A 22,269-nucleotide genomic window follows, 5' to 3' on the forward strand; every position below is an offset into this window, starting at 1 on the left:
CTCCTTCACAGAGCACAGAAAATAAAGTATTCACTGGCGCTGTCTACTCAAAAGCCAGTATTTTTTATTATTGATTTGAAAGATGAGCTTTGAATCACACCACTTTCCTTGAAATATTATATTCTCTGTGTGTGCGCGTGTACATTCAGTTGTTTACCAGGTTTTGAGGCATCAAGGATCTCGCGCACTAAGTGCCCTCTGAATCCAGCCTGCAGAATGGTCACTGCCTTGACCTCCCTGTCTGTTGGCTCCCTGTCTCTCCACATTTCTGGGGGCTCCAAATCTGCATTTACTTAACAAACAGAATGAGGGCATAAAACAGCAAATTGTGGGTGAATATGAATTAATGAAAAGAGCGACACTGCATGTAAACAAAGACACATTTATTAATATTCTTTTGATTTAATGTGTAGTTGCAATCTTATGACATTTCTAATGTGAACAATTACTTAGGATGAGTCAGTGCCCTAAAGTGTTTAAAGCTACTGAGTTTAGTACACATATATAAATATATATATATATATATATATATATGTATATATATTTAGTATATATATTTAGGTATACAGACTTTTATAAGCTTAGCACAACTGATTACATCTATGAGCTTCTAATGTTATGTATATAACATGATAGCATACAATATCTCCAAACAAATAAGTGGCACCTACATATAGGGGGGTATTCTTCAGGGAACAGTGAAGGGTCAGCAGTGAGAGCTTGTACAGCAAACTGCTCGTCTGCTTTCAGCTTCCTCCCCAGAGCCTCACGCAGCATGTGGTAAACTGCCAAGTTAAACACCTACAAACACCAGAACACATGCAGTCATGGTAAAAAGAAAACACACCTTCTGTCAATTCTAAGGTTTTACATACCAGGACATAACAAGCAAGCAAGCCTGAGCAGGTCTTAAAATCACCTAAATACAACCTGAGATGAACACCAATATATGGCATATTACAATGTGTCATTACAATGTGTCATTTATTTAAAATATAGGAGTGTGTGAAAAACCAAGTACACCTTTACTGCTTCCATTTGAATTAGGAGGGTAGGTAGCAGCCAGGACCTGCTAATCAAATAGACTTAATTAATTGATCATCAGCAAATGTGACCATTTGGGTGTGTGTAACACAAGGCCAAGGAGGAAAGACAGCAGCAATGACCAAATTAAAGAGGATGTACGGTCATTTTGTTGTGGTTGCACATTTTGCAAAATTGTAACTATGTGAATCCATAGCTCCTATGACCAATAGCCTTTCATGTGTAGGAGGGTTGTTAGACCCCACATCAGTCATTACCACTACCTAAATTCTTTAAATGAAAACCTTTTCTTCCATTGGTATCTTTGTAAGGCTTGTGAAAAATGCATTCGGTTCCAAGTAAAAGACACCACAGTCGCATAAATATGGACTCCATTGAGGCAATTCAGAAATTCTGACCAGTCAGAAATGATTATTCCTCAGAGCTATTGTAAATCAATGTCAATTAAGCAACACTAATTTTCTATAACAGCCAAACATATTTGTTCAATAATAAATTAAGTTTCTGGTCATTCAAAGTCATAAATCAATGTAATTTATCTAATCTAAATTAAAGACATGGCCTAACAACTGTAAAACGAATTTTTCAACATATAGATTTAGCAGCTGTCAACTGTCAATGACTTGCCAAAGGTATAAAGGATGCTGAGCTATGCACTCTACATAGAATCTGTGTGTACCTATGAGCAAACTACCTTGCAGTGCTCCCATTTTTCCTGGGTGGTGCTGATGTTTCTGGGACAGTGAGTTTCTTCCAGACCCTTTCTTAGTGCTGGCTGCTGCTGCTTATCACTAAAAGAAGCCACCAATCTGGACAGGGCCCTAAAGATGGAAGAGGCCTGCTCAGTGAAATGGGCACTTTCCTATTAAAAGAGAAGAACAGTTGGGAGGCATCTCAGTTTTATTTAGTGTTGGGAGTTTACACAGACAGAAAGTAAACAAGGACAGTGTATCATGCTACAATCTGGTGCACTTCCATGGTGATCAAATCAGAATTGCTTATAGAACATTTGCTATATGCACATAAACAGTGATGGGCTAAGGCTACACAATCGACAAAAGAAAGATGAAAAATATAAATTCAGCTATACAAAGGTAAGAGAAAATGTGTGAGAGCAGAGTCACTAACATGATGTGATTTTTTAAATTGAAGCTGGAGTAAGCCCAGTTTCAAAATGCCACAGTGAGGAGATTGCAACAAGGGCAATGTTATCCTCTTTGTCACTATGTTCCAAAAAGCTCTGCTTTAAAAAAAAAAAAAATGTCATGAGGTAGGATAAAAAGCACATATTCTCTTTAGTTTCCCTTTATTTTATTCTGTTCCAGTGATTTCACCACAAAATATCATGACAGATGTGCTTAAATTGAACACCATGAGGGCTAGTTTCTCCATGTGTTTAACCACCCCTTATATTTCTTAGTCAGTATGCGCCCCTTTGACCCTTTCTATTTACATATACTGTATCATCAAAGCGATCACTTCTATTTTTGTGAAAATTTTCCTGGAGATAAAAAAGAAAGAAAGAAAGAAAGAAAGAAAGAAAGAAAGAAAGAAAGAAAGAAAGAAAGAAAGCCATTTACATGTCAAATCTTATATCAGAAATGTGAATGTGCATCTATTTAGTAGCAGCATGTGGCAGAATACGGCTGCAGGATAATATTCTGAAAGGAGCGCCACCGCTCAGAAAGCAGCCCATTTACTACAATGGAATTACCATCATTGTCATAAATAAAGGCACCTTTGTAAGGTGTGGCATGATGGTTTCTTCTTCTCCAAAGATAAATGGTGTCTTGCTGCAGAGGTGGACATGGTAACCCAATGCTGCATTTATGTGGATGCACAGCACATGCCGCCTGATGGGAAGAGCACAAAAAAAAATTTGCATTCTGAAAGCAATCACTCATTCATTGCACTTTCCTAAAACCTGTGGTTTCCAGCCTATTTGGCTTGTGACCTTCAGTCTGTCCACACCGGGCCTGACGTGTTGCCATTAGTTCAACCACAGAGTGACGTTTCCTTCTTAGATTCAACTATAAAACTATCTAGGATAAAGAAATCAAAAGAAAATCAAACTATTTGTGTAGAATCACCAACTATTTTTGTCCTACAACCACATTTCAAAAAAAATGTGTTTCTGCATTTTGTTTTTATTTACATTTTGCTGTATTTAACAATTAAAGCTACTGACAGAGAACGTGAATAGCACTCATTAACTAGTTACAATGTGATGGTCTGGTGCAAAAACGTGGGTCCTGTAATTCATGCAGTTGTTAACAGAAGCTACAAAATCAAAGAGAAATTCCTTTTCTTTTTTTTGCATTAGAGGAGCTATGTTCCTGTCAAATAATACTGACTAGGTCAGACAGTCAGATGTGCAGTAGCCTAATGTCCTCTCCACCAAATACCAAACTGAGTTCACAAGGCCTGGTCAGGCATGAGAGAGTGGAGCTCCACTTTCTTGGCCCCATTAGCTTTACATAATTTAGCCATTACAGCCCTAACTAGATGGATGAGCACTGAGGCAGAGCTGGGCTAGTACTGTGGAAACATTCAAAAGGGAAATAAATGCGAGCGAGACAAAAGAAGATAAGGCGTATGGGAGAGAAGACAGTGAGAAGAAACTAAAACAGAAACTGAGACAAAAGAGACTTAAAAACAAGATTATAATGGAAAAAAAACCTCTTTAACATTAACAGATTAGCACAGATCAGCATGTGAATGGCGAGACCATAAAGTTTAACATATGAAAATGGGCATACAAAGAGAGCTTTAAAATGATTGCTGCCCAGAAGCAAGATCAGATATTATGTCTTGGAGAGCTAATACTATGAGGTTTATGGGCATGGTTAGTTGAGTGCTATGTGTGTGATTATGGCTCAGTGGTAATTGCACTCCTCCATACCTGCACCTGACCCCAGAAACTAGGCCCTCTGCTTCTAGGCCAAGTCACACCCAATAATAGAGACTAGGACAGATGCTTTTTACTGCTTTTCAGAGCATCTGAGGTAGGCAAGATATCCTCTGCAGGGTACCCTCTGCAGGATGCTCTACAGCTATGCAGAACAGATCTTTGCTCAGCTGTATAAATCCCAACAAGTGTGAAACATGAACATTTTCTTTTCTTTGTCAAAAGATCTCACAGGTGCTGTACAAAAAAGGAAAAATTCACCATTATTAGAACAAGTTCCCGTGATGACAATTACATACCGCTTAGGGTAATTTAGGATTATGAGAGTAAATGTGAAGGAGGAGAATTGAAGTGTTAAGAAATGCTAAAACAGCTGATTTTTTGTTTCAATACATAACTTGACAATGAAGTCAGAAGATAAGGTTTAAAGCTACATAAGGATGAGATTAGAATGGATACAATTGTAATGCTTTTACTTAGTATTGTGTGTTGAGTGTAATGTGTTATTAGGAAATCATAGCATCACCAAAATCCTAGGCAAAAGAAACAATGGAGCATAATAAGTACAGTACGATGATACTACAAAGGCATTGCTGCAAATTTAATCTAAGACTATCATTTTGATCAAAATACTCTACAGTTCTTAATATAAAGCAGTGCTGTCCTACCCCGAGGGCAAGTTTAACACAGCTGCCTTTGTGGAGGTGGTCTTGATGGAGAGAACTGGCAGCTGAGACTGCAGACTTGTCCAGGAGTGTGGCATGGCGATGAGAACTGCAGACCTACGTGCTGCTGACATTTCCTGTTCTGTGAAAGTGGAGTAAAAAAATAAATGCACTGGTGGCACTCTGCAGGGAACAAAATTACAGTGGTTTCACAAAATAAAAATAAAAATAACCCAAAATGTAGATTAAATATGTCTTTGATGCACGGTTTGTACCTGCGAGGAAAGTTAGTGTTTGTGTTTCCATGTATGTGTGTCTGTGTCTGTGCACTGATAAGCCCTTACTCTCCTCAGCTGCATGTCCCCAGAGAAGAAGAGAAGAGAAGCTGATGAGGATCTGGGAAGGTTGCAGGCTGTCCACACACAGGTAATAAGTGCCTCTCACCTCTGGACACTGCTGGAAGAAACACAAACACGGAGAAGGACAAGTGGAAGAGAGAAAGAGCAGAAAGCCGTCGGGAGACATGGAAGATAAACTAATAGAACGGTGGCTTAGTGGAGGAGCAGTTGAAGGAAAATTCAGAGAAGAGAAGGGAGCATGGTTGCAGTGGGGGATTCAAATAAACAGAAGTAAAAACAAAAAACAGGTGGAGGCTTCATAGTTGGCACCTAAATGAGAGATACAGAGACAAAGACTTAAGTAATGTCAGAAAAAGCAGCTGCTGAGAAAGGCAAAGCAGGAGACAAAGAGAGGGGAAGACTGACAGAGACCAAAAGGGTCAGAAAGTATGAATTTCAGAATAACAAGTCGAGACAATTCTTAGTATGCATATTGGAGTGTTGCTGTTGTTTACATGCTTACTTCAGGGCTTGCTACAGCAAGGGATCCGGAGCTAAGTGTCTGTGTGGATGATCCACTGCATTTGACGGCTACTGTTGTTTTGGAGAGGACAGTATTCTGCAGATAAAACCAGCTTAGTTAATCACAATATGTCCCGTACAATTACTAATTGTATGTCAAAGCACATTCAGTTACGTGGGAAAATAAAACCAAAGTTTAGTCCCGTAGATAGAACTTGCACAGTCTGTACCTTAAAATGTGATTTCTGAATATGATGCTGGTAAGTCTGTGGCTTATGAAACACCAAGAGAGTCCTGAAATTAGAATACAAATAACCCCGCTTACTTTATTTTATTTTTTAGCATGAGCGATTATGATATTAATCAGAACCTATTTCTGCATGTATGTATATGTGTCTCACTGAAAGCATTTATCAAAGTCCTCCAGGTCAACCCAGGTCTTCTGTAGGACTGGCTTGTTAGTCGCATAGTAGGATTCCTCAGTTACAGGCTCTTTGATTTCAGTTTGGGGCCTATCTGCAAATAAAGTTTAAATTGAACATAAGGTGGCACCGTTCCTGAGTAATAATACATTTATATACATGCATTTTCTTGTGTTAGTCATTTGGTATAACGTAGTATGCATGTAGAATATAGACACCTAGCTGAAAGTGGAGCCACTGGGTAAAATTCTTGATATCCTCTTTGTCAAAATTCAGTAACTAAACGCTTTTCCTTTTGTGACTCATAGCAAGTTATCCTAGACTCAAATCATTATCTTAAACACAGCGAGCCGAATTGGCCAAACTCCCACATAATGGCACAGTGTAAGCACACATGCACATCCTCACTCCCACTCACCGACTCCCACTATCTCAATGCATCTCATAGACATATGCACACATCCCCAAAAAACACACACATGCACACCCATACACATACAAACAGTCTGCCCCCGAGCTCTACTTAAAGCGAGAGTCTGATCAGAAAGCTGAGGTGGCGAGGGCCACCGTCTCTGCTGTTGAGCAATGGTGGTCCGTTAACTCAAACTGCAGGTGTTACTAAGCAACTAAACGGGGGCAGAGAGGAGGCAAGGAATTGGCCGGTTGTCACAAAGCATAATTTCAGTCCTATCTTTTTCAAAACGTCTCGACCAACCGCTACAAGCACGGAGAGGACGATGGTTGGATTGGAGGCAAGAGATAAAAATACGTCTAATTACATTAATTGGGACTATGATGCACGGATGCCGTTCGAGTCAAACAGTAATGAAGACCTCCATAACATATGTCAACTGCATAAAAAATCCAGAAAAAACTGAAAATAAGGGGCATTTGTTATTTGTGGCAGTCTAATATTTGACCTCGGGTAAAGCCATCTTATGTTGGGATTCAAAGACAGCTCGCATTAGGGGCCTGGTGTTGCAAAGGAACAGCTTTTACCATTGGAGATGTCATCACTGTTCTTCTTGTCCTCTGCAGTAACCTAAAGGGACAACGAGAGAGTGAAAAAAGAGAAAGTGAGAGAGGCATGAACTGTGTGTTGCTGACAGAGTAGCACTGGCAGAGATACGCTTCCACCCTCTAGTGATTCCATGCCAGCTGTGGTGTTGGGCCATTCTCACCCAACACTGAGACACGGTTTAATGTGACAGGGTCTGCCCCTCCCCCTGCTAAAAACACCAACAGGGAATACCAGCTCTAATTTACCCCGACTGTCAGTGACAGATGAGGAGTTATAATGTTGTTTAGTGTGTTGCTTCTCTGAGAGGGGATTTACTAAACAGTCCTGATTTCATGCTTATCTGGCCAGCACAATAAAGAAACATAGCTAATTAGTTATTATCATATGCTTCAAGTAGCATTATGTTTGGTGTGAGCAAGAAGGAAGATGCTGCGGTCTTTAAAAGAGCATTAGAGCTATCAAAGAGAAGTGCAAGAATTAGTACACCAATATCAGCTGGCTCCAACTTTCCTCCAGCCTCCCCACCTCCTTAAAAGATTTTTTTTTTAAAAATGTATTTCAAACAATGCTCCCCTCTGGGAAAATTCTGGTGAACGTCCAACAGTTTACTCAGCTCCGAAGAAGAATTATATATCTTCATGTCGTGTAACTTCAAAGCAACCCCTGCCAAGACTCTCTGATGAGTCAGAGTGAGTGTGTGTGTCTCTGTATGTGAGTCACCGCATATTTGAATAAGTACCCAGAGACCCAGACAGACGGAAAGAGGCATTGTGATTAGGAGGCACACTTGACCTCCTCTTCATCACTGTATAGCAACACTTTCCTGCTGCAAAAATGTCAGCGCGTATGTCAACGTGTCTTGTGTGCATAAAACTTTAAGCTTTCGAGCTCCAGTCTGTGGTAGGTCCTGTTCACTGACAGCACGGCACTTTGGTGCGCTGCTTGTTTTACCTGTGTAGACTAAGGAGATATTGAGACAGACACAATTTACACACAGGGCTCCTAGGAGTTTAGCTGCTGCTTTTGGCTTTTCAGCAATTTTCCACAAAAGAAATCACAGTCATGATGGGAGAAAGATGGCATTATCAAAAGCCACCCCACCGTTTTATTTTTGCACAGACAAATTAAAGCATTTCCAATGTACTCTTAACTAATTTAACATTCTCCCCCTGAGATAAACTGTAATTAGTGATGCAAACTGAAACTATGCAGGTGCTTGGTTGTTTAATGACTACCATACTCATATTAGAAGTTGAAACATAATGCTCTAACCCACACTACGGTTGAGAGAGTGGGGCATTTAGGGTATTACGCACATCATGTGAAGGCACCTTCTTCTCTCATAGAAATATAGAGCTGGATCAAAAAAAAAACCAAAAGAAAAAACCCCTCTCATGTCATTTATAGTCTGTCAACACGTGACCCTGCCATGTGCTTGTCAAGAGCAGGAACACACACTTTAGATAAATGTGGCCCATGTGACACACACACACACACGCCTGCACACACATCAAACGACACATCAAATTAGCATGTCCACACTGCCCTAACCTAACCGCTCTATAACTGGTCACAGTTACACAAGAGGGCGATTAATATGAACTCTATTTTTTCCCCTATGCTAGGAGTGAAGTGTAATAATGAAGCCCCCAGGAGACGCAGACACTGATGGCTCATCATCTAATTGCGCTGCTTTTTTCATCAGCACAGTACATGACCTCTCCCTGCATGAAACCCACGCATTCAGCTCACCACCACCACACACCAGAGATTCTCTCTTCCCCGCTTCCCAGTTTCTTGCCCCGCTTTCATCTATTTCAGTGCAAATGTGACTCTGTTTATATTTTCTTATTTTTTTTAGTTCCCCTAAAAAAATTTTAATTGAACAATAGAGTTGTCCACCCTTTTTTTTAGTCTTTGTTATCTTTGTTTCTGCCCTCTTCTCTTTGTCTGCATGTGTCTGCTACAATGAATCCCCACCCCCTGTTATTTCCCTTTTCTAGCTGGTTCTCTCTTTAGTGCAGATGTGCCCCTGGTCAGTAGTGGCCTGGCTGGGAGACAACAGAAGTGACTTTGAGACTGGGGGATGGCAGCCGTGTTGTCACTGACACACAGAACTACTCTGAATAGCCTTTGACCGCATACATGCAGGGCAGAGAGACGAGTGAGGCAACAGGAAAGCAATGAAATGAAGACATGACAAAGGGCAACAAATCTTTTTGCAGAAATAAAATAATGTCTTCATTCATTCCTTTTTTGGCATTCCAACAGGTCACAGATGCTTAAATTCTATTTGAGGGATAACAGCGGTTCTACAACGATGCTTTGTTTGCAAATATTTGTGAAATCTGAAAATATTTCGCCCTCGTGGACCATAATGCTATATACCTCCATTTTGTCAGTGCAGTTTGGTGAGTTAGTGGTGCATTCAGCCGCGTCAAGCTCAAGGCCTTCTTGACATTCAGTCTCCTCTTCCTCAGTAATGGAGACCAGAGGGGATCTGTGGGAACACTTCCTGGGAGTGTTTTGCTTGGTCTCTCTGACACATAAAGACACGTATTCAAGCACCAAGTTGTGTGCAAATGTAACATATCATAATCATACCATGCACAGATCTCATTGCATTCTATAATCTGCCATTTTTCTTTGTTGATACAAAAATATATAGTATTACGGTAGCAAAAGGAGCAAATCTCTAATCTTTACTCCACTGTGGGTTGTAAAACACAAAAGCAAAATTCCCATAGTTCACATTTCTCAATTACTACGAATGCATTCATAACAGAGAGTCGAGATGGTGGTTAGGTAAGATCGTAAAAAAAAAAACCAGGTGATAATGGTGTATTATGATAATGGTGATGTACTTTGTTGACCTCCATATGGAAGCTGTTATCATGCTTTCCTTTTTCTATAAAGAGGTCAGGCTCAGGTTACCTATAGACTACTGAAAGACATCAGAAAGGAGAGAAGAAAATGTTATTTATAAATTTATCAGTTTCAGTGTACGCACGGCTCTGGAACTGAGCCCCCGCTGCTCCTGGTACGGTAGGAGAGAAAAGGGCTGGCAACCTCAATGAACTGCTCTGGTTTTGACAAAGGGATCTCTACAAAAAAAGGGAGAGAAAAAAAACCTTTACATATCATGCCAGCACCGATTTTTCACACTCGGACTCTTTTTACTTCATTTTCTGTTTTTCACTCAGAGATCAGCTGATGTCAGATATGCCTGAGCCAGCAGCTATTTTCAAAACTGAAATAATGTAGCTGCCCTACTCCTATTTTCATTTCAGCATGCGGTGCTGCATGCCCTCTCTAGTGCAGGTTCTAAATCTCCTGCATTAACACTCACTTTTCGTTGGAGTCATATTTATTTATGACATTCACCTACACGCTATCGCATAATTTGTGCTTTTCTATTTGTTTGATATCCTCCCCTGCATACTCCTCCTGATTCTCCTTCACCGCCTTTTTTCCAAACTTAATTTTAACATCTTTCATTTCCTGTTTCAATCTTCCTCTAACTTACTCTTTGGTTCAGCAGTGACCAAGATCTCCTTGGGCTGACGGATGAGTTTCCAACGGGGCACAGGTGGAGGTTTGGGTGGTGACTCTAGCGGGCATGCGCGGGTACGAGTCAACAGGACAGCATGGCTGTGTAGCAAGGAGAGGCCATAACGACGTAGAAATTCAGAGGAATTAGCCTGCATAACCGACACACATACACAGAAATCATGCATGCAGGAGTCAACCATTAATATTTAAAAAATACTCTGGCAGATAATTAGAAACTGTTCTCCAATCAGGTTTAGGGGTGTATATAGTAAACATTTTTTTAATCTTTAACACCCACTGCATTTTAACAATATTGTGTGATTATCTAAGGTGTTAGTTTAAAAACATAGCGACATATTAGCATGGAGGACAGAATCATTCAGGCAATAAGTTCAGACACATCTGCCAAAATACATGAAAATACAGTATGTAAGGCAAAAACAGCAATTGCACAATTCTAATGAGCTTTAAAGTCAATATTTGGTATGATCACTTTTTTAAACATCATAGCCTGAACTCTCTTGGGAAAAATTTCTTTTCAGGAATAGTTCTCCAGGCTTCTTGAAGGACGTTTAAAGCTCTTCTTTGCATGTGTTTTGCTCCTTTCTCTGTCAAGATGATCCCACACTGCTTCAATAATGTGGAGGTACAGGCTCTGGGGAGGCCAATCCCTGACTGAGTTTCATTGTGTGTTTTTCCACCCAGGTATAATTACTGCAGTGGCAGTGTGCTTGTGATTACTGTCCTGTTGACAATTGGAACCCCTGCCAATGAGCTATATAAGCACCAGTCCATTTACCATCAATTTTGAAAAGATCTCCGACACAACTGGCCCAAACCATGACAGAGACTCCAGTGTGTCAGTATGTTTTACAGATAACTGTAGACACTCACTGTCATGAACCCCACCATACATACTGGTGGCATTTTAAATCAAAAATGTAAAACTTGGAAATTTTCCATCAGACCTGTTGCTACTGAATTTCAGTCCAGTTCTTGTGTAATTTGGCATACCTCAGCCCTTTGTGCTGTTTCCCTTTCTAGAGAATGGCTTCTTGACAGCCAGCTTTCCACCGAGACCATTTCTGATGAGCTTTCAACGAACAGTAGATGGCTCAAGTAAAGGGTCTAGTGTGTCTCTCAGGTCCTGTGCCAGATCTTTGCTGGATATTACTTAAGCACAAGACTTTCAGATACTGTTCATTTGCTATAAACATTTTTCAGGCCTCAGATTTTTTAAGGATAAACTGCTAATTATGCTGAAATATGTCAGATTTTTTATTTATTTGTTTTATGCCTGTCAAACTCTGTTATCATTCACATTTTTCAAAGATTAAGCTCAGGAAATGGGAACAAATTATGTGTTTTTGTAACAGACCACTTGTAACAAAGTGCCTAAAGATACCATTTGAAACTGGTTCTTTGCTAAGTTGTGTGGATACAACACTGGTTCATTCTGTGAATTAGGTGATTTTATTAATGCTTGGATGATTCATAGTTACATGTTAAGTGGGTTAACATACAAAAAACCTTTGGAGAGCCTGCAGAACTATTTCTCAGGAGCCTTTAGAAAATTACAGTTAAATAAATATAAAGAAATGAGTCTTGACTCAAGACACAGTACAGTATATGAAATCATTACATAAAATTTGTGTATATATACTTTAAACCTGTCACGATGTGCATGTTACAGTTACATCAAAATGTGAATTTGTATCCTCGCAAAATTTGCACTAAATACCTAACTACAATCTCTAGCAAGTGAAATCGAAATTTCATAGTTCCAAAAGTCTGAAGACTAAAAATTGCACATTATGAGTCAACATATATACGTGGTCAACATTTTAGGAGGAATATTAAAAAGACATACCATTTGGCGAAACCCAAAGGAACCGTTATGTAGTTGAAAAGGGTAGCAGGCAGCACAAACCACTATGTCAGGGTCTGCTGAGAAACACACGCAATGAAGAATAACAGGTACAGTTAAACTGCATTGTCATAAGTGTTAATATACAACTAATTTTAGACTAAATGTGATTGATTCTAAATAGTAACATCAATATAGTGAAAGCGCCACACAACAATTAAATTAAATCCAACAAAAGAGAAAGCAGAGCTGACAAAAAATACCATACACAAAATAGCTTCCTACAACCTGTTTCACACCCCCTGCCTGGAATGGGGGTCGTACAGGCAGTTTGTGGTACGCTTTGGCTTTGTCCCAGTTTGCTGCTGGTTCGCGGCAGCACCTGCTCGCCAACACCTCTAAGGGGAGGGGGTCAATATGTGTACATGTGTCTTTATGTCTTTCTATGTGTCATTAGTGGGTCGGTGAGTGTAGGGCTGGTTATCGTCACTGATTTCTATAATCGATTCGATTCCGATTCACAAGGTCCCGATTCGATTCAATTTTGATTCAGACTGTTAGAAATATTATAATTCTGATCATTTATCAGTACATATCCATATTTTTATATCTATGTATAAAAACAAAGCTGACACGTGTGAGACTTCATCACAGCAGATGCCTTTGTGTCAAAGTAACTGAGGATAAAACACAGAAAAACATGAAGGAAATTTCCCTGGTCTGGCTTTTTATAGCAGATAACCCCCTTAAAAATATTCTGCAGTGCATCAAAAACAGAAGAAAACCATGAATCAACATATGAACATTACCTGATGCTGCTGAAGTGAAGCAGAGCGAAGTTACAGAGGTTTTATTAGAGACACAGCCAAGCGTTTTGCAATTTGCCATGATTTTACAAAGTTTAAATTTCTTTGGTATTAAACAGTCAAAATTAGGCTTTCTTGTTGGAAAAAGAAAAAAAAACAACAGGCCGATAGCACTGTACACAACACTAGACTGATGTTTAATAAGCAAGTGAATAATGAAGAAAACAGAGATTTGAGATGGCAAACTATTCTATTCAGTACAATGAGAGAGAGAAAGAGCTGTGCAGGAAGTGTGATTTTATCGTGTGTTTAAACAGCAAAAGCAAGAGGGAATTAATGACAATGTTTATTAAATGTGAAGTGTAGCTTTGATCTTCTTTTGCTGCTGGTGACGTGAATTTTGGTCAGAGAGTGACGAAACCTGTCGGCATCAGAATCTCTGAGATGTCAGCTTTCACCACCCGATGGCATGTCTGTTTATGTGCTGTTGGGTGCACGATCCGTGTTTACATCTTTGTGCCGAATGTGTTTACCTGCTCTCAAATAGTTTTGTGAGCTTTAACCTGAGATTCTGGCGTTTCTGGCAAAATACATTTATATTTAAAAATCGATTCAGGATTTAATTAATCAATATCACGTTATTCAAGCTAAAATCGATTTGAATCGGAAAATAATTTTTTAAACCTACTGCTAGGTGAGAGTGAGTGAGCGAACGGCCTGTATGAGTGTGTGTGTGCATGGCTGGAGCTCGCTGAGCCTTTGCCCCTGTGGGACATGGTCAACGCTCCCCACTGGAGGCTTCTCTGTTTGTTGGTTCCACGGTGCATGGCTGGATGTTCTGGTGTGGTCGTTGGCCGACTTCCTGGCTTGGACCTCCTCCTTGGGACCTGGATCTCAACTCGTGCAAGGGTGGCCCGCCTCTAGCAGGGTCAACTTCCCGTTGCCTCTGGTCCTCTCACCCTTTGGTCGTGTGGCCTTCCTCCGGGGATGTCGCAGAGAAGTGTGACCTTAAGTCTACGGTACTCTTGGGAGCTGTGGATTGCACGGTTGTCCTGGTATCAAGCCAGTCTGCCTCTGGCTCCTGGGGGCGTTACTGCGGCTTTACACCTTCACTATCAAGTACATCTGAGACAAAGACACAGATACTCCCACCCTCTCTCTCTCACATTCACACTATAAGAAGATTGTTGACCTATATATCTGTGTATTTTCTAATTTTTGTGTTCCACGTGCTGTATGTTTGTTTTTTCTTAGAGGTGCAGCAGTTGGCGATACATTGTGTATTTCTATTTGCACTCTATCCTTTTATTACATTTACCCCTATTTTCCCAGACTAGAAAGATTACATTAAAAAACACTATTGTCCTCCACGGGTATAAACAATGAGGCTATATTTAGGTTCTTTAGGGAGTTCTTCCCCCTTTAGTGCATCTTAAAAGTATATCATATAAGAGCACATGGGCCAGGAGACATGGAAAATCAATTTGGCCGACCATGGTGAAGAGTGATGGGAACACCGCCAGGCTAATATAAAGGCTACACATTAAAAATTGAAAAGAGAAGTTGTTGTCACATTGACTACTAATTTCTGCATTTCACTGGAATTTCACAGTAAGCACCAAAACAGCGAAATAGAAGAAACCTGTAGGGTCTTTTAGTGTTTGCATACGTAGAAAAGGACAATGCAGCAGATTTCCCTCAAGCAGAAAATGTTTTGTGAAGTAATACCACCTTCACATGCATGACATCACATTATGTTAATATGCAACACTTGAGTTATTCCAAACAAGTGAGACTGTAGCAGAGCACAGGGAACAGTCTACTGTCAGAAAGAGCAGGTGGGTGAATGTGAGAGCAAAACAAAGATAGATTTTAATTTATATAGAAGTTGAAAATAGCAAAACATCACAAAAGGATTTCTGAATTCAATACTCTGAATATTACATATGCAGGTTTTAATACAAGAGGAAGCTTTTCTTCCACATAATTACCTCATAATTACCTGTTTTGCCCCTTCACCTTTAATATGCAACACCAAGACCTTAGCTAATTTATCCACGCAATTAGCATTTTGAGCAAAGCATTTAAATGAACTGTACAGCCTTAAAAAGCATTGTATTTCTGCTATGGCCTGAAACAACTCCAAGCAACAAATACATTTGTGAGGACGTTTCACTTTTATCTTCCCACAGTTGACCGGGGAAGCTCTCCTGCCCTGCGGGAGCACCAAATAATTTACCCTTCTAAAGCTCCCTCTGCTGGTTTATTCATGGTCCACCATACACACATTAACCCTCTGCACTCCATAATATATGGGCGGCAGACCTCACAAAAGACAGGAAGTTATTCTTGATGTAACATGAAAGAGGCCCCAGGGCTGACAACGGAGTTCAGAAAGTTTGGCATTTTGCAGTACAGCAAAGTAGTGACTTTAGGTCTTAAGCCTGTCCTGTCCTAAAGTAAATCCCTAGACCAAAACTGTGATTGCTACAAGTTGGATTTCTTTAGCTCTATAAGCATTAACTCTATACTTGTGAACTTTTAAGCAGGACCTCCGTATTTAAATTAAGCAGACCTTCCTCTACCTCTCTACCAAGTTTCACGTAATTCAGTTTTGTCCTTTTTATGTCATTGTGGTGAGAAACAGACTGGCTTCTGGTGTGCCTTGGGAAAGGAAATATATATTGCATATAGCTGTTAATTCACCAAAGGAAATGTAGACATGACATATAAATCCATTAATACAGCACAGTTACAAAGACACAGGACACAGAAATGATTCTAAAACCTTCTGCTGATAAATTAATTAACTGAGCAGCAAAGCAATTCTGTGCATACAAATTATGACAGTAATGGCTGACTGCATTGACTTACTCACTCAATTAAATGTGCAAGCAGAGTGTGTAATTGAGACAAAAGTTTGCAAGTATGTATAATTGCATAATTATTTGCCTCTTTGTGACTTTGTGTCTTACTTGTTGTGTCTAACTGAGGCACAATATCTACCTTTACATTGCTCTGACTCCAGTAGCTGATTCTTGCTGCTACTTAGGGTGGAATCCTTCACTTGAGCTGCATCTGTGGGCTCAGGCTTCGTCACTGGCAAACTGTCATCCAGGTGTTTAAATGTAGGAATGGAGTGTTGTAAGAAATCCCAAATTTCTCTCAAGTACACTGACCTGAAAGAGAGATAAATCAGAATCAGAATCAGAATCAGAATACTTTATTGATCCCTGGGGGAAATTATTTTTTGTTACAGTGCTCCATTTTAAACCAACATTAAGACAAGACAGACAATACGCTAACTAAGAATAGTACAATATATACATATATATACATACATACATACATAAGTCACTTATAAATAAATATTTGGAAAAGAAACATGTGTAGTTGTAGCAGCAAACAGTGTGTTAAGTGGATGCGTTGTACAGGGAGATGGCCACAGGCAGGAATGATTTCCTGTGTCGTTCAGTGGTGCTTTTCGGTAATCTCAGTCTCTCACTGAACGAGCTCCTGTGACTGACCAACATGTCATGGAGTGGGTGGGAGGTGTTATCCAACATTGTCTTTATCTTGGACAGCATCCGCCTCTCCAACACCACCTTGAGGGAGTCCAGCTCCATCCCCACAACATTGCTGGCCTTACGGATCAGTTTATTAAGTCTGTTGGCATCTGCGACCCTCAGCCTGCTCCCCCAGCATGCAACAGCATAGAGGATCGCACTGGCCACCACAGACTCATAGAAAATCCTCAGCATTTTCTGGCAGATGTTGAAGGACCTCAGTCGCCTCAAAAAATAGAGACGACTCTGGCCCTTCCTGTAAAGTGCTGTGGTGTTTTTAGCCCAGTCCAGTTTATTGTCAATGTGTACTCCAAGGTATTTATAGTCCTCCACAATGTCAACACTGACCCCCTGGATTGAAACAGGGGTCAAGTGTTTCCTGGTCTTCCTGAAGTCCACGATCAGTTCCTTGGTCTTAAAGACAACATTATCAGGCTACAGCAGGTTATATTAGTTTCACTGTAATCACTTGTTAACTATCTGCCCCAAATAGAAAACATTTCACAATGTCACCAGTACCCTTGATGATGAGTTTTGACACCAGAGTATATATCAATAAAGATGTTGTTTGACAACCATTATACCATGCTCCCGCGTTTTTCCAAGGTTATCCTTTGTAAGGTCTATAGGTATAGATCATTTTCACTAATTTCTGATGCACACCCAGTCATTTTGTTCTGAAAGCAGGCCTGAATGAATGGAAAGCAGGTCTGAAACTGCTCAGCTCAGAAAAGTGAAACAAGGCTTAACCCTAGTAGTTGTGAGTTAAACCCTTTTTATTTGTAACTCATTCCAATTTTAAGTGTGTCTGATGTCAAATGAAGTACACTTTTGCTTAGTGTCTTTGTGACAACTGCAATTTCAGTTCCTCTTCCTATACTGTCCCTTTGTTTGCAATACAATAGGCTGTTGTATACACAGTCATGTGAAAAAGCAAGCATGCATCCAAAGGAAATTATTGACTTTTTCACTGATTCGGGGGAGGTGGACTTGATACTACAGCCAGTACATGCAAGAAACCCCCTGAACATCTCACAAAGAAATGAATGAGCAAAAATAAAAGTCTGTAGTGTCGTTCAGGTATACCAGCTTCACCAGTCTGCACTTTCAAAGGTTTGGAAACAGGTGATGACTGGACAGAGCATCCAGGAGATGAACATGTGTCACCAACTCATTTCATTTGACTTCTCCATGCAATCAATTTCTCTATTCTTGCATGAGCTCAATTGGACATTACATCGACTTTGTACTGTGGAGCTTAAAGGAAAAGCCAAGTCCTTTAATGTCCGGTCCGGACAATTCTGAAGTTCTCATGCAGAACTCAGTATGGTAATGTCTAGAAAGGTTAGGGCTGCAGTGCATGAATAAAAACAACTTGAGCTAATATTGCTAAGTGGCAGTATTAGCTGCACTAATATACAGTTACTTGTTATTAGTACAGGCAGAGAGGATGTAAATGTGTTATTTATTTTAGCGTTTTTGACCGTCTTTGTGTTTAGCAGTCTAATTGAATATTACAAGCAAAAGAAAGAAGCATCCTAAGGGTACTTTACAGTGTCACATAATATTTAACATAATGATATATTTATTTACTATGTTTATATTGTCAGAACTTCTACCTTGCAGTAACTGAGGTATATTAGATCCTGCGTATTCTGTGTGGGCAAGTGCATAAGTAACTACAACTTCATGTTTCATTAATCAGTCTGAAACACAAACAAATGTCATGCTCATTTATTGCACGTGCTGATAAGATTCCCCAGGCGACCCACTAACAACAGCTAACCTGCTGAGCTACAGAGAATAACACTCCCTGGGTCCACCAACAAATACTGTTGCCCCATTAAAGCTCTATCACTGATGAGCTGCAGTTCTACACTGATATTACTCTCCCTCCAGTATACAACATATCTCCTTCCATCTCTGAGGACAGATGCAATTTTCTGCATTATTTTTGCCACAGACCTTAAACTATATAAAAAAATTAAAAATATCAGCCCTGTTAACAAAGACACACAGTAAACGGAACATATATTCCATGTATATCCACTGGATACCTTATTAGTACACTTTGCCAGTACTGGATTCCCCGATTGCCTTCAAACATTCCTCTGAGATTTTGGTATTTACATCACAGCATCACACAGTTGCTACAGATTTACTGGCTGCTCATCCATGATCTGAATCTCCAGTTCCACCACACTCCCAAAGGTGCTCTATTGGATCTATTGACATCTGGTGACTGTGGAGGCCATTTGAGTGAAGTGAACTAACTGTCATGTTCACAAAACCAGTTTGAGATGATGCGAGGTTTGAGTCATGGCACATTACATAAAGTCATCGATGTAGTCAACAGCAATACTCAGGTGGCTGTTGTGCTTGAATGTCTAGGGGGCTTAAAGTTTGCCAAGACAATATCCTCCACACTGAATAGTTTCTCTTTTTTGGAGCACATGGTTGTGTGGGAAAATTCCAGTAGATCAGCAGTTTTTGAAATACTTAGACCAGCTCTTTTGGCACCAACAAATACGCCACGTTCAAAGTCATTTAAATAACCTTTCTTCCTCATTCTGATGCTCATTTTGAGCTAAATCAGGTCATCATGACCATATTGACATCCTTAAATGCAATGAGTGGCTGCCATGTGATTGGCTGACATACCTGTGTTAATGAGCAGTTGAACAGGTGTACTAATGAAGCATCCCGTCAGTGTATAATTTATTGAACAGAAAGTGACATAGAACATACAAAGCACATATCATACAATAGATCAAAAAGTATGGTCAACCATTAAAGTCCTTACTTTATAGGACGAGTTTCTGGAATCCAGCTGGTGAGGGTGTGGATAAAAGTGAACTGGTCCATCCCCCCGCAGACATCTGACAAACTGAGAAACAAACACATAAGAACTTTTTTTTTTTCTTTTGTTCAAAATATGCAACATACCAGATACAGCACTCAAACTACTGTTTTTAGCACTGGCACTGTTCTCAAACAGATCATGTGAGGTGACGGTTTCAACGCGGGAAATAAGTGTTTAATGTGATTGGTGACAGGGTGGTTAAATCATGAGAATGCTGTTAACTGAGAAGAAATATTGAATGTGTCTTTCTGTTTTCAAACATAGTAAAGAACTGTGTTTAGATTGTGTCATTAATTTCCGGTCATGCTTTTGAATTACAGCTAATAGGACAACAAAGGTCATTGATACCTAGTAGTATTCTAAGAGTCACATTATCCTGACTTGGGCATTTTTATAGTATAGTTTTTTTTTTAATACATATCAAGAACACCAAAAATTTAGGTTCAGGCTACATTCAGCATTGTTGAATTTGCATTAGTTGGTAAACCTTGTAACTGCTCAAATAATTCTGAGGAGTGTGTGTGCAAGAATGTCTATATTAGGTATCCTTCTCACATAATTTTCGCTTGAAAGAGACAGCTGCCCTTGCTTTAATTGGTCCTTTTGGGAGTCCAGTCCACGTTCATGCTATGTTCGAGTAAGTGAAATTCATAAAACTTACATGGTAATGCCATAGTCTTTAATCCTGCCAAAAATCCTGCTCAGCACCAAAGTGAACGAGACCTCATATTCAGCTTTCACAAAAAAATGACAAAAAGTTTTTCTGAAAAGCAGTAGCGAACACCTGAACAGGTAAATTAGACATTTATTATATTAAAACGTATGTCTTATAAATTATTATTATTATTATGAGGAAGACTCTTTATTTTCTGCCCTAGCTGAAACATCTATGTCTCAACCTTCAAGCGACAACAGAACAGCCCCATCAGAGGCATGAACATTGTCTATCTGCCACCAAATTACACTGTCAAATTACACCCATGGCAAATACACAGGATAAGTCCTGGGAAGGTACAGCCAAGTCAGCAAATGGCACTCCGCAGGGGTTCTTGTGCATGTGTGTAAGCTTCAAATTTTTTCAACAAATGTGGGCAACACACATATGTTTGCCAGCTTAGAGATTAACGTCCTGAAACTAAGTTTCACGGTGAAAATTGGAAACATGAAAACATCTACAATGCACTTAGACGGGGAGGAAATAACAAAAAACAAAGTGAGCAGATTTAATGACTTGCTCCGTTTTTCACGCATATATAGTTTATCCCCATATATATTTATTGAAATAAATTAAAATTTAACACTGTACAGTAACCCTGCTGAAATTAGGTTTAGTGTACAGTCTTGGGGTGCATACTGTGTGATGTATTTTTACTGTGGCCTTATTCGCTGCTACTTACAAAAAACTCGAGGTCTGTTCTAAAGCAGCATTACATTAGGATTATAAATTATTTCCCCAGCTCCTTGGGGTAGTGCTAAAATACTTATAAAGTTTCTGTCTGAACATATGTTAACTCACTTTGTGTTTGCCACTTTAATTAGAGCTTTAGCCAGCAGCATTGGCCATAACTCTGACTGACAGGTAGAGGCAGGGAGAAGCAGGTTATTGTCCTCATCAAATGGCATAAAATCATCCACTAATATCTTCCTCCAACAACCCTGAAAAAAAGAAAGGAAGGAAAGAAAAGACAGTGAAAAATAAAACGACGTAAAAAAATGAGTGCTCCACAAAAAAGAGGGCTAAACAATTGATTTGTGTTGTTTAGATGATTATCTGGCAGATTATTTTGTTATTTTATACAATAAACAACTTTTTTGGAGTTCCAACTTTTTTGGAACTGGGGTTGCATCTTCAGGATAGGACAGCCTTTTGGTATTGCTGTCCCACATTTCTCCTTAGCATTTGCCATGATTATGCTTGTGTCTTAAGCCATTATCTGTGTTGTGGTCTATCTGGAGGCCATCTGAGGGAGTTTCACGCTGCTTAAGGAAACGCAGCAAAGCAGGTAATAATCACATCCGCAGTTCTCCTTATCTATCAGAACAGTGTACCCAAGTAATGCAAACCCACACAGAGGTCGAACGAATATTCCATTTCTCACTTGCTCTACCCTTTTCTCGTCAAACCACTGCCCAGATAAGGACCGGTGGATGAAAATACAGTGCAATTGGGGAAATTATAGGACAGATCAAGAAAAGCAGGAATGGGAACACAGTGTTGACAGGATCCATACGGAAAAATATAGGCACGGAACCACAAAGAATCAAGTGACTGAGAGAAAAGGAGCAGCCTTTAAGGAAAAACAGAGAAGGAAATGGGAAGAGGGTGATGGGGGCTGGGTGCTTAATGCCATCTCAACAACCATCTGCTAGCGTGCTAAGGTTGGCACGGGGACGGCTGCCTACAACCATGTCAGTCTTGTTTGTCAAGGCAAGAGTCACAGTGTCACAGTCACAGAACAATATCACTCTGTCTTTTTCACTCTCTTGTTGACCCAAATTGTCTCTCCCTCTGAAAAAAAAAAGAAAGATGCAAGGTCTGCCATACAGAGATTCTAATGCAAGCCCTCAGACTGTGTTCCTGTGCGATGTTTTTAAACCTGTGAAGTCTTTACACTTACACATAATCAAACTGAACGACGCTATCATCCTCATAGGCTGTGCCTGCTCTCAGGGTTTTACTAAGTGTAGTTATAAA

At 39.8% G+C, this 22,269-nt stretch overlaps 1 protein-coding gene across 7 annotated transcripts in view; it reads right to left on the reverse strand.

Annotated features, from left to right (window-relative positions):
• The window catches only part of adgb (androglobin), a 38,274-nt gene that overhangs the window by 13,146 nt on the left and 2,859 nt on the right, over positions 1-22,269 (reverse strand). For 5 of the 7 annotated variants that reach the window (XM_026142551.1, XM_026142550.1, XM_026142549.1 and 2 more), the window contains 17 exons: positions 21,091-21,230; positions 19,515-19,598; positions 16,152-16,324; positions 12,343-12,419; positions 10,447-10,621; positions 9,931-10,024; positions 9,309-9,459; positions 6,899-6,941; positions 5,879-5,993; positions 5,708-5,771; positions 5,479-5,574; positions 4,962-5,073; positions 4,621-4,759; positions 2,783-2,897; positions 1,739-1,906; positions 672-801; positions 158-292 (listed from right to left, as the gene is read on the reverse strand). In XM_026142551.1, the coding sequence (XP_025998336.1) occupies positions 158-292; positions 672-801; positions 1,739-1,906; positions 2,783-2,897; positions 4,621-4,759; positions 4,962-5,073; positions 5,479-5,574; positions 5,708-5,771; positions 5,879-5,993; positions 6,899-6,941; positions 9,309-9,459; positions 9,931-10,024; positions 10,447-10,621; positions 12,343-12,419; positions 16,152-16,324; positions 19,515-19,598; positions 21,091-21,230 (2,011 nt within the window). The remainder of the gene's footprint in view (positions 1-157; positions 293-671; positions 802-1,738; positions 1,907-2,782; positions 2,898-4,620; positions 4,760-4,961; positions 5,074-5,478; positions 5,575-5,707; positions 5,772-5,878; positions 5,994-6,898; positions 6,942-9,308; positions 9,460-9,930; positions 10,025-10,446; positions 10,622-12,342; positions 12,420-16,151; positions 16,325-19,514; positions 19,599-21,090; positions 21,231-22,269) is intronic. The other 2 variants (XM_026142546.1, XM_026142547.1) reach the window with 2 other exon arrangements.

This window comes from Astatotilapia calliptera, chromosome 15 (genome assembly GCF_900246225.1).
Source record: "Astatotilapia calliptera chromosome 15, fAstCal1.2, whole genome shotgun sequence".
Lineage (NCBI taxonomy): Eukaryota > Metazoa > Chordata > Actinopteri > Cichliformes > Cichlidae > Astatotilapia > Astatotilapia calliptera.